The 17122-nt window shown below is 47.7% G+C and overlaps 1 protein-coding gene across 1 annotated transcript in view; it reads right to left on the minus strand.

The window, feature by feature from the left end:
• Positions 1-1886: 1886 nt before the first annotated feature.
• The window catches only part of fbxw10 (F-box and WD repeat domain containing 10), a gene marked incomplete at its 5' end in the record, with an annotated part of 50347 nt that continues 35111 nt past the window's right edge, over positions 1887-17122 (minus strand). The window contains 5 exon segments of the mRNA XM_060938885.1: positions 1887-1915; positions 1918-2610; positions 4475-4707; positions 4861-5019; positions 7529-7671. Of these exon segments, the coding sequence (XP_060794868.1) occupies positions 1887-1915; positions 1918-2610; positions 4475-4707; positions 4861-5019; positions 7529-7671 (1257 nt within the window).

The following is a 17122-nucleotide window of genomic DNA, read 5'->3' on the forward strand; positions in this document are numbered from 1 at the left end:
ATTGTTTTGGATTGAAAGAAGGAAATAGTTTGTCCATTCAGTCCAAGAATTCTGAGTGTTTACATGTGTGCAAATGTGTATTAGCACGATTCAGTCATGTCATGATGAGACAAAACACCATCCCATTAACTCAGCTTGATTAACCCTATCTGATGTTTCACTGGAATGGAAAACTTTTCACTCATGCGTGTCATTAAATCGTGCAGAAGCAGGTTACGGAGATCTGTGAGCTAAGCAGATGTGGTTGGATGCAAGTGTGAATTGGCTTTATTCAGACGTTTTCGTGAGACGTTGGTGTTACCAGCAGCCAGGATCTTTAAGTCAAACAAGCCAAACCAAGAAAATCCATACTCTGTTACAAAAACAGTCTAAGGAAAGAAAAAGAAAAAAACATGGTTTCGTGCATCTAAAATGCAAGGGTTCGAAGAGATCTGACAAGAACTGTTTCCAATTTTTTTTTTTTTTTTTTTGCCAAATGAAATGTTTGAATTCTTGGAATCTCTAGAAGCCAAGACTAGACCTGAGGTTGGGTTGCACCAATGATGATGGGATTCAACAGAGTTTAGAGCTACCGTAATCAAGGGTTTGTTTAGGATTTAGTTATAATTCAAGTTTAATTTTAAATCTCACGTTAAAACCTTAACCTCTGATTAAACCCTTGACATATCTTGTTATATTTGAAAGTGTATCTTTTCCCCTATATAATGCACTATTTAGTACCCCCCCCCCTTTTTTTTAGTAAACTGGAGAATACACATTGAACCCATGAATGATTAAAATGGAAATGCTGGGAGTGAGCAGAGACAGGGTGAAGCTAGTCCTGGTGTGGAAAACACCATCATACCAAAGAGGTTTTTAAGGCCAGTTCAACTATCCATCCATCCATTATCCATAACCACTTATCCTGTGCAGGGTTGCGGGCAAGTTGGAGCCTATCCCAGCTGACTACGGGCAAAAGGCGGGGTACACCCTGAACAAGTCACCAAGTCATTGCAGGGCTGACACAGAGACAAACAACCATTCACAATCACATTCACACCTACGCTCAATTTAGAGTCACCAGTTAACCTAACCTGCATGTCTTTGGACTGTGGGGGAAACCGGAGCACCCGGAGGAAACCCACGCGGACACGGGGAGAACATGCAAACTCCACACAGAAAGGCCCTCGTCGGCTGCTGGGCTTGAACTCAGGACCTTCTTGCTGTGAGGCAACAGTGCTAACCATACCACAGTGCCACCCAATAACAGTCAGTAGAATCAAAATAAAAATGTATGATAGCTCTTGACATGTGATATTGACCAAATAGATCAGCCAAAATAACAACTTTTAACTTAATCTTGGTGAATAAGAATGGTGTTTCCATTCAAAAGACATTAGGGAGGGTGAGACCACAGCACCTGCCAGACCATGACAAACACCAGCCTCCATCTTGCCCCTTCACTCAGTTGCATTGAATTGTGTAAGACTCATGTAGTGAATTTGTTAGTGAAAGTGACTTAAAGCAGTATATATAGATTAATGAACAGCTTGACTCATTTGCAGGTGAGCAGAATCAGGTGTATTTACAATATATTGAATTTGGAATCATTACATTACATTAGAGGCATTTAGCAGGCACTCTTATCCAGAGCGATGTACATCATACTGTATCCAGAGCAGCCTGGGGAGCAGTTGGGGGTTAGGTGCCTTGCTCAAGGGCACTTCAGCCATTCCTGCTGGTCCAGGGAATCAAACCAGCGACCTTTTGGTCCCAAATCTTCTTCTCTAACCATTAAGCCATGGCTTCCCCAATCACCAATATATTCTATTATACAAATACCTTGGTGTTGCTTCTATCAGGTGAATGTTTCCTCACCCAACTCCAGAGCTTTACTGGGAACAACTTTAGCTTTCTGTTTCCAGGATGTCCTGCCCTGCTTCTTCTTCTCTTCCACTGAGTGTGTAGAAGTGTTAGCCTGCATCTGCGCCTGCTTGTATTCCTCGAGCTGTGTGTCTGTCCTGAGCTGAAAGCCTCCGCTCTCTCGGAATGGATCCAGTAGATCCTGGGATTGCTTGGATATTCCTGGAATATCAAAATCAAAATGGTGGACTGCATGCTTCAATTTACTCCACATGAAGGGACTTCCACAACTCTGGATATCTTCCTGGGCATGGGTGGTGGTACAGGTGCTGACTTGGCACACTCCACAAACTGTCTGGAGTTGCTTGGGTTCAGGAAAAGTCTGGATTAATGATGAAGATGGGCTGCTGGGATGCAGGGAATGCTGGAGGTCGAGGTCTTGAGTGTGGTGTTTCAGAGGTGTGTGTATTTTCAGCATGGCTTTAAATGAGGGATGTTTAGGGGCTGAATGTGGCCGTTTCGAAGCTTTCGGAGCTAGAGGAGGAGATGAGGATCTGGTTAGAGGAGGACCCCAGGCGTCTCGTACTGCAGCGTTCAGCTCCATGTTGGAGGTGGCCAGGTCTTTGCACTCAGGCTGACTGCTAGGACGGACCTTTAGGAGAACCCGGGTGGTTGTGGTGGGGTGATGGGGGCCTCTCTTCTTCACACGCTCTTGCACAGCCCTCTCACTGGGGGTCATCACACACTTCTGGGCCGCGTATTGCTTTTCTGTGAAGTATTGTGCAACATATGGGTTTTGATGTTCTTTTTGATGTCTCACTGACTCAGTTTTATAATTGTAAATCAGTGATCATGATCTCAATTGCAAAGTTCTGTTGAGTTCTCAAATCTCATTAGTCAAAAGGTATTAGCAGTGATTTATAACAAGGTCTATGTAAATGATCAGTAGTGTCTTACAGCTGGTACTGCTCTCTGAGCTATTGTTATTTAACAGTTATTCCACAAAATCAAGTCGTACATGAGCTGATAGCTGAAGAGGCGTGTAACACCAAGTTGTCTATAAGCCATGTATGATGAGATTGAGTGGAATAACTGTTTTATTCTAGCGACGTTCACTGGATTTTGATAAACAGAGCATTTTTATTTTTTTGCAAATTCAATAAATAAAAGCTTTGTACAAAACGTCCGACAAAATCATTTCCGCTTAGAATGTAAACAAACAGGTGAAATGACAGGAGCTATTTGTGAAAAATGCGATAATAATATGTAATTCTTGAAAAATAAAAAAAGATGAGTTCTTACCATCAAATACTTTCGTTCCATATTTTGTTGCTTTTTTTTGTATTTTTTGGGGTTTTGTTTTCAAGTAGAGTTTTTATGCTGTCCTCAGTTGGTTCAGCAACACGTCCACCATTTTGTTTTTCTCTACTCAGGGTATATGAGCTGATATTCTAGTAGTAGAGCAGCCAATCAGAGTGTGAGACTACTCATATCCAGTGAATGTGGATAGAATAATTAACAACTATTTGCCGAAGGTGAAGTGAATATCGGTGAATAATAATCGAAATTAAGTTGAGGTTATTATTCACTGATATTCACTGAGCCTGAGGTGGATCATTGTTTTAGTGTAAATACACAGGTGATTATTTAAAAAGATATTAAAATATTATTTATTTCCCATTTCCAAAAAGGCATGCAGATGTAATAAGGGTGCAGTGCAGACTTGTGTCACTTATCTATGCCGAGTCACATAAAATACTTTGTTTTGAAATCGTCTCGTCTCGTCTCGTCTCGTCTTCTTCCGCTTTATCCGGGACCGGGTCGCAGAGGCAGCAGTCTAAGCAGGGAAGCCCAAACTTCCCTCTCCCCAGACACCTCGGCCAGCTCCTCGGGAAGAACACCGAGGCGTTCCCAGGCCAGCCGAGAGACATAGTCCCTCCAGCGTGTCCTGGGTCTTCCCCGGGGCCTCCTCCCGGGGGGACATGCCTGGAACACCTCCCGAGGGAGGCGTCCAGGAGGCATCCGATAAAGATGCCCGAGCCACCTCAGCTGATTCCTCTTGATGTGGAGCAGCAGCGGCTCTACTCCGAGCTCCTCCCGAGTGACTGTGCTTCTCACCCTATCTCTAAGGGAGCGCCCAGCCACCCTGCGAAGGAAACTCATTTCGGCCGCTTGTATCCGCGATCTTGTCCTTTCGGTCATTACCCAAAGCTCATGACCATAGGTCATGACCATAGGTTATTGTTTTGAAATCAATAAAATAAATCACAACTCCACCTTACCTTTGAATAGTTTTAGACCAAATTTTGTAGCATCTTTAGTGCTTTTAGGAACAGCATTTTCTTTCATAATCTGTAATTCTTCCTCACTTTCGGTGACGAAGCGATTGGCCACCATTTTGCTGAGTCACTCAAGATGATTGACCAATCAATGCGCGTGATTTTCTATAATCACCTGTGTATTTATTCTAAAGACAATTAGTCAACATCTTCTCTATGTACCAAATAAATAGAAGTGGTGCATTTACTGTAAAAGGTGGTGTCTCTTGAATATTCATCACATATGACAGATTTGGTTTAGCATAGAACAATCCAAGAACCTGTTGTAATTGATGGACAGGGACAGTACAGACCATAGGAGTGTTGCATGCTGGGAGCTGAGAGGCTCCTCATCTGTTGGGAGAGAGACGGTGTTCTGGGTCTCCTCTTATTCTTCTTTGATGTAGATGAGCTTGGTAAATCCGGGTACTGAGGATCAGGAGGTGTGGCATGAGTGACGTATTTCTGCTCCATCTGTGCACTGTAGTCCCACTGCTGCTCTGCAAACTGCAGAAGCAAAACATGACGGTTGCTGTTCACCACGATACTGAGAGAGAGAGAGAGAGAGAGAGAGAGAGAGATCATCATATACTGTATATGGCAGAGAATATGACAAAATGTCCCAATGATGGTTTTATGTGTATATTTATATGTTTATGCTCAGTATGTGTGTGTGTGTGAGATTTCTGGGCAAACTCACGTATTATGATGTGCGTGTAAAGAACGTATAGGGCTTTCATCAGTGTCAAGTCTGATGACTCTGAGACAATCCCCACTGAACAAGTTAAAGATCCGGATCCTTCCGTCCATACAGCCGGTGATGACTCGAAGGAAGAGGGAAGCCAGCGTTAGCACTTCCCTACAGCAACACAACACATAATATTGTATAAGCAACTATTCCACAGCGGTTTTAAATTCTCAATTCTGACTGGTCAGAAGGTGTTGATTCATTTTCTTGAACAGAAGTTCTGACAACAGATCTGCCTGCAGAGCAGATCTTACATGGGAACTTGTATGGCAGATGCTCAACATCAACAAATTAACAATCATGTGTGTTTGAAGTTTTCTGTAAGGAGACATCTAACATTTTATCTCCAGTGGCAGCACTGTGTCAGAGGTAGAGCTGGAAATTAAAACTTTCCAAAATGGGAGAGTCTTTAAACTGGTGGCGTTTAGGATTTACAGTTTCTTAGTGACATGACAAGTTGCATTATCTTATTCACCTTATTGACAAAGAAAAAAAAGGCTGGAGAGGAAAAGACTGTCGGTGTTTGTGATTAAATAGGTGATAATAGAAACAAATTGGTTTTGTGGATGTTATACAACATTAAACATAACTATAAATTGATAAAAAGTATGATGTGTTGCTATTTAATTAATAAAATATTGGTAGTGTTAGTATAAAGCAACTGGGGATATGCTGTTATAGGGAAATAATCAACGTTTGTGTGGGAACAGTAACCCAATGGGCCATATGCATATCCCATCTTTGACTGGACTCGGCAGACTGTGCGGAGGAGACCACCATCTGGTGGTTCAACAGGCAGGACGGCGGACCCAGCAAAGCATTTGTGGAACGCGATCAGGGCACAGTGCAACACCTAGAACACTGTTGGCCATCTACTGCTTCCCAACCTAGCTCCAGCCATCTTTATTCTGTCTTGCCTCTGGACCCAGTTAGGTTGGGATGAGAAAGTAAGACTGATGACTGCGCAACTCTCCCTTACTCTAATCTAAGTCATGCGCAAGTCATGATCCATCCATCCATTTTCTACCGCTTATCCGGGTCCAGGTCACAGGGGTAGCAGCCTAAGCAGAGCTGCCCAGACCTCCCTCTCCCCAGCCACCTCCATCAGCTCTTCCAGGGGAATACCGAGGTGTTCCCAGGCCAGCTGAGAGATGTAATCTCTTCAGCATGTTCTGGGGCTGCCCTGGGGCGTCCTCCCAGTGGGGCATACCCAGAGAACCTCTCTTGGGAGACGTCCAGGGGGCATCCTAACAAGGTGCCCGAACCACCTCAACTGATTCCTTTCGATGTGTAGGAGCAGCGGTTCTACTTTGAGCCTCTTCCGAATGACTGAGCTTCTCACCCTATCTCTAAGGGAGAGCCCAGCCACCCTGCAGAGAAAACTCATTTCTACCGCTTGTATCCGCGATCTCATTCTTTTGGTCGTGACTTCAAATTCAAATTCAAGTCCTGTGGCGATGGGGAAGTGGCAAAGCAGCAGTTGTGGAAACACTGGAAGCTAGAATCACGAACCTGCATACAGGCAGCCCAGGGCATAGGGTCACTCTCTGCTGGAATGAAGGTAGGGGTTTGGCAGCCCCCTGGGTGTTTGAGCAGCCCTGTTTAGGATTTGCTCTGCTCACCTCCATGGAGGAAGGGGCTAGAAAAGGTGTCCCAAACATAGCCTGCTTCACCTCACCCTGGCCAGCACACCGCAGCTGGTGGGGATCCCACTCAGCCATCGAAATACAGCAAAAAGATAGTGAAGGTATTCAACTTTGGCACATGGAATGTGCACACTCTACTGGGGGCTGGGATTCCCAGCATTAACACTCTTCTGCAGAAAGCCCAAGCCAGATGGACCGACAGTCAACTGCCCAAACAGTTGTTATATGGAGAGCTGTGCCAAGGCAAGCACTCATCTGGGGGGCAGAAGAACACTTCAAGGACAATCACAAAGTGTCCCTCAAAACCCTAGAAATCAATCTCGACTCCTGGGAGTCGCTTGCTCAGGATTGTCCAGCATGGTGAGCAAAGCTCACCAGTGGCATACATGCAGCAGAGATGAAACACATCGCTGGGGCCCAGCAGAAACAAGCTGCGTGGAAGGCTCGAACTATCACCATCCAGACTACAGCATCTACCCACCTGTGCCCAACATGTGGGCATACCTCCAAAGCTCGGACTGGCCTCATCAGTCACCTCCGGACTCACTACCGCCACCCACCAAATTTAAGTTATCTTTGACCCTGAATGATGAACCTTATCACATCCATCCATTATCTGTAGCCGCTTATCCTGTCCTACAGGGTCGCAGGCAAGATGGAGCCTATCCCAGCTGACTATGGGTGAGAGGCGGGCTACACCCTGGACAAGTCACCAGGTCATCGCAGGGCTAACACATAGACACAGACAACCATTCACACCTACGGTCACTGTACGGTGCTGTGAGGCGACAGTGCTAACCACTACACCACCGTGCCACCCCTCATCACATCCCATCTTTGATTATTTTCCAATATCAGCATGATCCCAAGTGTTTTATTCCTTACACATACAATATGAGTCAATCAGCTGATATTATTATTTGATATACTTGTTGAAAACCTATAAAACCTGGCGTTAATCAGACAGGACTCACTGTGGATGTTGGAAAGTGATAAGACACTTTTTGAATTCATGGTCGGTGCTCCATACCATTACCAAATTGTCTGATCCTCCGGACAAGATGTGAAACTGGTCAAAGAAGAGACACTTTACAGAGCCCTGGTGACCATGTATGACCTATAAACACAAACACACACACAACTGACAGATCTAAATACAGTGTATCTAAATACAGTACAGTGCATTTAGATCTGGATGGTGAAATCTGTGACATGCTGAATGTAGACAGTCCAGACTCCAGCACTTCAGGAAAATGGGATAGAATGTGAAATAAGATGTGAAACATTAAAATGCATATCTGAATATACAACCCCAATTCCAAAAAAGTTGGGACAAAGTACAAATTTTAAATAAAAACAGAATGCAATAATTTAGAAATCTCAAAAACTGATATTGTATTCACAATAGAACATAGACAACATATCAAATGTTGAAAGTGAGACATTTTGAAATTTCATGCCAAATATTGGCTCATTTGAAATTTCATGACAGCAACACATCTCAAAAAAGTTGGGACAGGGGCAATAAGAGGCTGGAAAAGTTAAAGGTACAAAAAAGGAACAGCTGGAGGACCAAATTGCAACTCATTAGGTCAATTGGCAATAGGTCATTAATATGACTGGGTATAAAAAGAGCATCTTGGAGTGGCAGCGGCTCTCAGAAGTAAAGATGGGAAGAGGATCACCAATCCCCCTAATTCTGCACCAACAAATAGTGGAGCAATATCAGAAAGGAGTTCGACAGTGTAAAATTGCAAAGAGTTTGAACATATCATCATCTATAGTGCATAATATCATCAAAAGATTCAGAAAATCTGGAAGAATCTCTGTGCGTAAGGGTGAAGGCCGGAAAACCATACTGGGTGCCCGTGATCTTCGGGCCCTTAGATGGCACTGCATCACATACAGGCATGCTTCTGTATTGGAAATCACAAAATGGGCTCAGGAATATTTCCAGAGAACATTATCTGTGAACACAATTCACCGTGCCATCCGCCGTTGCCAGCTAAAACTCGATAGTTCAAAGAAGAAGCCGTATCTAAACATGATCCAGAAGCGCAGACGTCTTCTCTGGGCCAAGGCTCATTTAAAATGGACTGTGGCAAAGTGGAAAACTGTTATGTGGTCAGACGAATCAAAATATGAAGTTCTTTATGGAAATCAGGGACGCCGTGTCATTCGGACTAAAGAGGAGAAGGACGACCCAAGTTGTTATCAGCGCTTAGTTCAGAAGCCTGCATCTCTGATGGTATGGGGTTGCATTAGTGCGTGTGGCATGGGCAGCTTACACATCTGGAAAGACACCATCAATGCTGAACGGTATATCCAGGTTCTAGAGCAACATATGCTCCCATCCAGACGACATCTCTTTCAGGGAAGACCTTGCATTTTCCAACATGACAATGCCAAACCACATACTGCATCAATTACAGCATCATGGCTGCGTAGAAGAAGGGTCCGGGTACTGAACTGGCCAGCCTGCAGTCCAGATCTTTCACCCATAGAAAACATTTGGCGCATCATAAAACGGAAGATACGACAAAAAAGACCTAAGACAGTTGAGCAACTAGAATCCTACATTAGACAAGAATGGGTTAACATTCCTATCCCTAAACTTGAGCAACTTGTCTCCTCAGTCCCCAGACGTTTACAGACTGTTGTAAAGAGAAAAGGGGATGTCTCACAGTGGTAAACATGGCCTTGTCCCAACTTTTTTGAGATGTGTTGTTGTCATGAAATTTAAAATCACCTAATTTTTCTCTTTAAATGATACATTTTCTCAGTTTAAACATTTGATATGTCATCTATGTTCTATTCTGAATAAAATATGGAATTTTGAAACTTCCACATCATTGCATTCCGTTTTTATTTACAATTTGTACTTTGTCCCAACTTTTTTGGAATCGGGGTTGTATTAGTGCATCTCAATTAATTAGAATATCATGAAAAAGTTCAAAATTTCCCATCAGTTATTTAACAAAGTAAAAATTTAATGCATTCTCATAACACATAAACTAAAATGTTTCAAGCATTTTTCTTTTTAATTTTGATAATAATGGCCTACAGTGCAAGAAGAAAATCTCAAAATATTCAAGTATGTCATTTTGAGTTTGAGCAAAACAGTATAAATACTGTGTATCTCTCAGTCTAGTTCAGTACATGCAACCACAATCATGGGGAAGACTGCTGACTTGACAGTTGTCCAGAAGACAATCATCGACACCCTCCACAAGGAGGGTAAGCCACAGAAGGCCATTGCTGAAAAGGCCGGCTGGAAAAGGTGCACAAGCAACAGTGATGAGCGCAGCCTTAAGAGGATTGTCAAGAAAAGTTGATTCAAGATCATGGGAGAGTGTCACGAGGAGTGGACTGAGGCTGGTGTCAGTGCATCAAGAGCCACCATGCACAGACATCTTCAGGAAAGGGGCTACAACTGTCACATTCCTAATTTAAGCCATTCCTGAACCAGAGACATCAGAAGTGTCTTACCTGGGCTAAGGAGAGAATGAACTGTTGCTCAGTGGTCCAATGTCCTCATCTCATCTCATCTCATTATCTCTAGCCGCTTTATCCTTCTACAGGGTCGCAGGCAAGCTGGAGCCTATCCCAGCTGACTACGGGCGAAAGGCGGGGTACACCCTGGACAAGTCGCCAGGTCATCACAGGGCTGACACATAGACACAGACAACCATTCACACCTACGGTCAATTTAGAGTCACCAGTTAACCTAACCTGCATGTCTTTGGACTGTGGGGGAAACCGGAGCACCCGGAGGAAACCCACGCGGACACGGGGAGAACATGCAAACTCCACATAGAAAGGCCCTCGCCGGCCCCGGGGCTCGAACCCAGGACCTTCTTGCTGTGAGGCGACAGCGCTAACCACTACACCACTGTGCCGCCCCGGTCCAATGTCCTCTTTTCAGAAAATGTTGCATTTCATTTGGAAATCAAGGTCCTTGAGTCTGAAGGAAGAGTGGAGTGGCACAGAATCCAAGGGGTTTGAAGTCCAGTGTGAAGTTTCCACAGTCTGTGATGATTTGGGGTGCCATGTCATCTGTTGGTGCTGGTCTACTGTATTTTATCAAGTCCAAAGTCAACACAGCGTCTACCAGGAGATTTTAGAACACTTTATGCTTCCATCTGCTGACAAGCTTTATGGAGATGCCGATTTCCTTTTCCAGCAAGACTAAGCACCTGCCCACAGTATCAAAACTACAACCAAATGGTTTGCTGACCATAATATTACTGTGCTTGATTGGCCAGCCAACTCGCCTGACCTGAACCCTATAGAGAATCTCTGTGGTATTGTCAAGAGGAAGATGAGAAACACCCAACCCAAAAATACAGATGAGCTGAAAGCCACGATCAAAGCAACATGGGCTTCAATAACACCTCAGCAGTGCCACAGGCTGATCCCCTCCATGCCACACCGCATTGATGCAGCAATTCACGGAAAAGCAGGCCTTTCAATTACATAATTTGGGCTACACCCTGTATTTCTGAATTTAGGCTTTTTCTATTGTGATGCAGGGTAATTTGGTCTTTTTTGCACGCACAAAGTGCTGTTTTCCCAGCGCTCTGTGTTTAAACCTGCTGCTGCTTTTTTTAGCTACAAAGTTCTGAATAAATAAAGAAATCTATGAATGTTATTTTTACCTTTATTGCAAAATGTCTACAGCATGAATCCCTCTTGATGTACATGTACATGACAAAAATAATTAGAATACGGTTAGTTAGTATTTAAAAGATGTGTTGGGGCCTGAGGAGAGCTTGGAGGAAAGGAGCCTGTGAATGAAAAAGCAAGTTATGCACTGTTGCCATCGAAGAGACATACCTGTTGCAGACCTGTGACACAAAAGGTTTTTTAGTCACATCACAAGAATTGGCAGTGCAATTCACAGTATGTAGTCCGGTAAAAGATCTTAGTTTAAATGAAAGGCCAGTGTCTAAGACTATCATCAACAAGAGGACCAAGCTCCAAGTCACTGATTCCACCCACACTTACACAACTGTGTGTATTTAAGATGCAAGCTGTATCTTACAGTGGTGCTTGAAAGTTTGTGAACCCTATAGAATTTTCTATATTTCTGCATAAACATGACCTAAAACATCATCAGATTTTCACACAAGTCGTAAAAGTAGATAAAGAGAACCCAGTTAAACAAATGAGACAAAAATATTATACTTGGTCATTTATTTATTGAGGAAAATGATCCAATATTACATATCTGTGAGTGGCAAAAGTATGTGAACCTCTAGGATTAGCAGTTAATTTGAAGGTGAAATTAGAGTCAGGTGTTTTCACTCAATGGGATGACAATCAGGTGTGAGTGGGCACCCTGTTTTATTTAAAGAACAGGGATCTACCAAAGTCTGATCTTCACAACACATGTTTGTGGAAGTGTATCATGGCACAAACAAAGGAGATTTCTGAGGACCTCAGAAAAAGCGTTGTTGATGCTCATCAGGCTGGAAAATGTTACAAAACCATCTGTAAAGAGTTTGGACTCCACCAATCCACAGTCAGACAGATTGTGTACAAATGGAGGAAATTCAAGACCATTGTTACCCTCCCCAGGAGTGGTTGACCAACAAAGATCACTCCAAGAGCAAGGCGTGTAATAGTCAGTGAGGTCACAAAGGACCCCAGGGTAACTTCTAAGCAACTGAAGGCCTCTCTCACATTGGCTAATGTTAATGCTCATGAGTCCATGTGGCAGCGGGGGCGTGGTGAAGCGACGGTCTGTGATAGGAGGGCGGAGCCAGGGAAGGTGAGTGGCAGAATCGCTACACCTGACGGTAGTTAACCTGTGTTTTGTGTGTGTTTTCCCAGTAACCGCTCCCTATTTAAGGAGGCAGAGGGAGAGCAGAGGGAGCGCAACCTGGGACCAGATGCAGAGTGTGTGTGTGTGTGTGTGTGTGTGTGTGTGTGTGTATGGACTTACTTAGACTGAAAAGTTGTGGAAATAAATAGCCTTCTCTGCCTCAAAGCGTTCTCCTGCCGTCCTCTGTGCTCCACCCACACCTTATTAGTGCTACAGTGGTGCCGAAACCTGGGAGAAGGTGGAGCACCAACTTTGCAGCCCCATGGAATCCTCCCCGTTCGCGGACTTGGTCCACGCCCTCGCCACGGCTCAGCAGAGCCAGCACCAGGCACTCGTCACGCTCCAAAAGGAGCAGGAGCGACGCTTTGAAGCCCTGGTGCTGGCCCAGCAGGAAGATCGAGAGGCGTTCTGGCATCTCCTTGCGTCGGCGGGGTCCACCAGCACCCCGGCCGCGGGCCCGTCTCCCCTCACCATGACCAAGATGGGCCCGCAGGACGACCCCGAGGCATTTATCACCTTGTTCAAGCAAGTCGCCGAAGCCTCGGGGTGGCCGATGGAGCAGCGCGCGGCGCGCCTCCTCCCCCTCCTCACAGAAGAGGCGCAGCTGGCCGCACTACAGCTCCCCGCCGACTGCCGGCTGGCCTACGCCGACCTTCGCTGGGCCGTCCTCCAGCACGTGGGGCGCACGGCCGAACAATAGCGCCAGCGCTTCCGTGCGCTGCGGATGGAGGAAGTCAGCCGGCCATTCGCGTTCGGCCAGCAGCTACGGGACGCCTGCTGGCGGTGGCTGAGGGCCAACGATCGCGACGCCGAGGGAATCATCAATCAGGTGGTGCTGGAGCAATTCATCACCCGCTTACCAGCCGGAACCGCGGAGTGGGTCCAGTGCCACCGCCTGGTGTCGCTGGATCAGGCCGTAGGACTGGCGGAGGATCATTTGGTGGCTGTTCCGGTGGCAGGACGGCCAACGACGCCGTCTCTTCTCCCCTCTTCTCTCTCTCTTTCTCCCCCCCCTCTGTGTCCCGTCCTCGCCCCATTCCCCCACCACGGAGGCGGGGGCCGGCTCCACCCCAGCTGGCCCGCCGCGCCCATGGTGCCCTCCCGTTTCTCCCTTCTGTGTCTGTCTCTCCCCCCCCTCAGGTGAGTGAGCCCCAGAACACAGCTGCAGAGGGAAGGCCCGGGCCGGTTTGCTGGCGCTGCGGGGAACTGGGCCACCTGCAGCAACAGTGTGCAGCTATGGAGGTGGGGGCGGTGGTGCGGATCCCCGACGCGCCAGAAGCTGCCCTCGATCGGGCCGGAGCATATCGCATACCGGTAAGTGTACAAGGGGCTACATATCAGGCATTGGTGGATTCGGGTTGTAATCAGACCTCGATCCGCCAAAGCCTGGTGCAAGACGAGGCATTGGGGGGAGCACAGGGGGTGAAGGTGTTGTGTGTGCACGGGGATGTTCACAGATACCCGTTGGTGTCGGTCCACATATATTTCAGAGGGGAAAAATCTATAGTGAAGGCGGCGGTTAATCCTCGCCTTACCCACTCTTTGATTTTGGGGACTGATTGGCCGGGATTTCAGGGTTTAATGGCATGCCTAGTAAAGAGTGGGTCCTGCCGGTTGACAGGGTAGGGTCCCGGTGTCGCTTTGGCTGGAGCTGCGGTCGCAGAGCCGTCTACGTCATCTCCGCGACAGAGTAAGGAGCCGCCGGCTCCTCCTCTTTCTATTGGGGAATCCCTTGCGGATTTCCCACTAGAACAATCGTGAGACGAGACTCTGTGACACGCATTTGACCAAGTGAGAGTAATCGATGGTCAAACGCTCCAGTCGAACGTCACCCCGTCCTTCCCCTATTTTTCCATTTTGAAGGATAGATTATACTGAGTGACGCAGGACACTCAGACGAAAGAGTGAGTCACCCAGTTATTAATTCCAAAGAGCCGCCGGGAATTGGTATTCCAGGCGGCTCACTTTAATCCCATGGCTGGACACCTCGGGCAGGATAAGACACTAGCCCGGATAATGGCCCGATTCTATTGGCCGGGGATTCGCGGCGACGTCCGTAAGTGGTGTACGGCGTGCCGCGAATGCCAGTTAGTAAACCCAGCGGCCATTCCAAAAGCGCCCTTGCGCCCCCTACCATTAATCGAGACCCCGTTCGAAAGAATTGGGATGGATCTCGTCGGGCCATTAGATCGGTCAACACGAGGGTACCGCTTTATATTGGTTCTGGTGGACTATGCAATGCGATACCCGGAAGCGGTGCCTCTTCGCAATATCTCAGCATGCAGTATTGCAGAGGCCCTCTTCCACGTCATCTCCTGGATTGGAATCCCGAAAGAGATTCTGACTGACCAAGGCACCTCGTTTATGTCACGAACACTGAGCGAACTGTATGGGCTACTGGGTATTAAGCCGATCCACACCAGCGTTTATCACCCACAGACGGACGGTTTAGTTGAACGGTTCAATCGCACCCTCAAAAATATTATCAAAAAATTCGTAAGTGAGGACGCATGTAACTGGGATAAGTGGCTCGAACCCTTGTTATTTGCAGTGCGAGAGGTCCCCCAAGCCTCCACGGGGTTCTCCCCGTTTGAATTATTATACAGGCGTAAGCCGCGCGGCATCTTAGATGTACTGCGGGAAAATTGGGAGGAGGGGCCTTCACAGAGCAAAAACGAGATTCAGTAAATTATGGATCTGCGCGCAAAACTCCACATGCTCACCCACCTAACTCAGGAGAATTTGCGGCAGGCCCAGGAACGGCAAGTCCACCTGTACAACAAGGGCACGCGCCTTAGAGAGTTCACTCCGGGAGATAAGGTACTCGTCCTGTTGCCCACATCGAGCTCCAAATTAATCGCCAAGTGGCAAGGACCCTTTGAAGTCACACGGCGAGTCGGGGACGTCGACTATGAGGTTAGGCGAACGGACAGGGAGGGGGCACTACAGATCTACCACCTCAATCTGCTAAAACTCTGGAACGAGGAGGTCCCCGTGGCGTTGGTGTCGGTAGTTCCGGAGAAGGCGGAGCTGGGGCCGGAGGTTCAAAAAGGGACATTGGCAGCACGTACCTCTCTGGTCCCCTGCGGAGACCACCTCTCCCCGACCCAACTCATGGAGGTCGCCCAGTTGCAGGCCGAGTTTTCGGATGTGTTCTCGCCCCTGCCCGGTCGCACTAACCTCATAGAACACCACATAGAGATGCCCCCGGGGGTGGTAGTGCGTAGCCGCCCTTACCGGCTACCCGAACACAAAAAAAAGGTGGTTTGGGAAGAACTTAAGGCCATGCTCGAAATGGGCATCGTCGAGGAGTCCCACAGTGACTGGAGCAGCCCGGTGGTCTTGGTTCCCAAGGCCGACGGCTCGGTCCAGTTCTGTGTGGACTATAGAAAAGTCAACGCGGTGTCTAAATTCAACGCGTACCCAATGCCTCATATTGATGAGCTGCTCGATCGACTAGGCACGGCTCGCTTTTACTCGACACTGGATTTGACGAAGGGATATTGGCAGATCCCCTTGACTCCATTAACCCGGGAGAAAACGGCCTTTTCCACACCGTTCAGCTTACACCAGTTCATCACACTTCCGTTTGGGCTGTTTGGGGCGCCCGCTACATTTCAGCGGCTGATGGACAGGGTCCTCCGGCCCCACGACACCTATGCGGCCGCTTATTTAGATGATATTATCATTTATAGTAATGACTTGCAGCGACACCTGCAACACCTGAGGGCCGTCCTTAGGTCGCTGAGGCGGGCGGGACTCACTGCCAACCCAAAGAAGTATGCGATTGGGCAGGTGGAAGTACGGTATCTGGGCTTCCACTTGGGCAACGGGCAGGTGTGTCCCCAAATTAATAAGACAGCAGCGATTGCGGCCTGCCCGAGGCCCAAGACCAAAAAGGGGGTGAGACAGTTCCTGGGGCTGGCTGGCTACTATCGTAGGTTTATACCTAATTATTCGGACGTCACCAGCCCGCTGACTGACCTCACTAAAAAGGGGGCGCCAGATCCGGTCCAGTGGACGGAGCAGTGCCAGCGGGCTTTCTCTGAGGTAAAGGCTGCACTGTGTGGGGGGCCACTTTTACACTCCCCTGACTTCTCTCTCCCTTTTATGTTATAGACGGATGCGTCGGACAGAGGGCTGGGGGCCGTTTTGTCCCAGCAGGTGGAGGGGGAGGATCGCCCGGTCCTTTACATCAGCCGGAAGCTGTCAGTGCGTGAGGGGCGCTACAGCACAATTGAGAAAGAGTGCCTGGTGATCAAGTGGGCGGTCCTCGCCCTCCGTTACTACCTGCTGGGGCGCCCTTTCACCCTCTGTTCGGACCACGCGCCCCTCCAGTGGCTCCACCGCATGAAGGATGCCAACGCGCGGATCACCCGTTGGTATCTGGCACTCCAACCCTTCAACTTCAAGGTGGTCCACAGGCCGGGGGCGCAGATGGTCGTGGCGGACTTCCTCTCCCATCAAGGGGGGGGGGGGGGGAGTCGGCTGCAGGCTGGACGGGCGCCCGGCCTGAGTCGGGCGGTGGGGGTATGTGGCAGCGGGGGCGTGGTCAAGCGCCGGTCTGTGACAGGAGGGCGGAGCCAGGGAAGGTGAGTGGCAGAATCGCTACACCTGACGGTAGTTAACCTGTGTTTTGTGTGTGTTTTCCCAGTAACCGCTCCCTATTTAAGGAGGCAGAGGGAGAGCAGAGGGAGCGCAACCCGGGACCAGATGCAGAGTGTGTGTGTGTGTGTATGGG

The sequence above is a fragment of the Neoarius graeffei genome, chromosome 14 (genome assembly GCF_027579695.1).
Source record: "Neoarius graeffei isolate fNeoGra1 chromosome 14, fNeoGra1.pri, whole genome shotgun sequence".
NCBI lineage: Eukaryota > Metazoa > Chordata > Actinopteri > Siluriformes > Ariidae > Neoarius > Neoarius graeffei.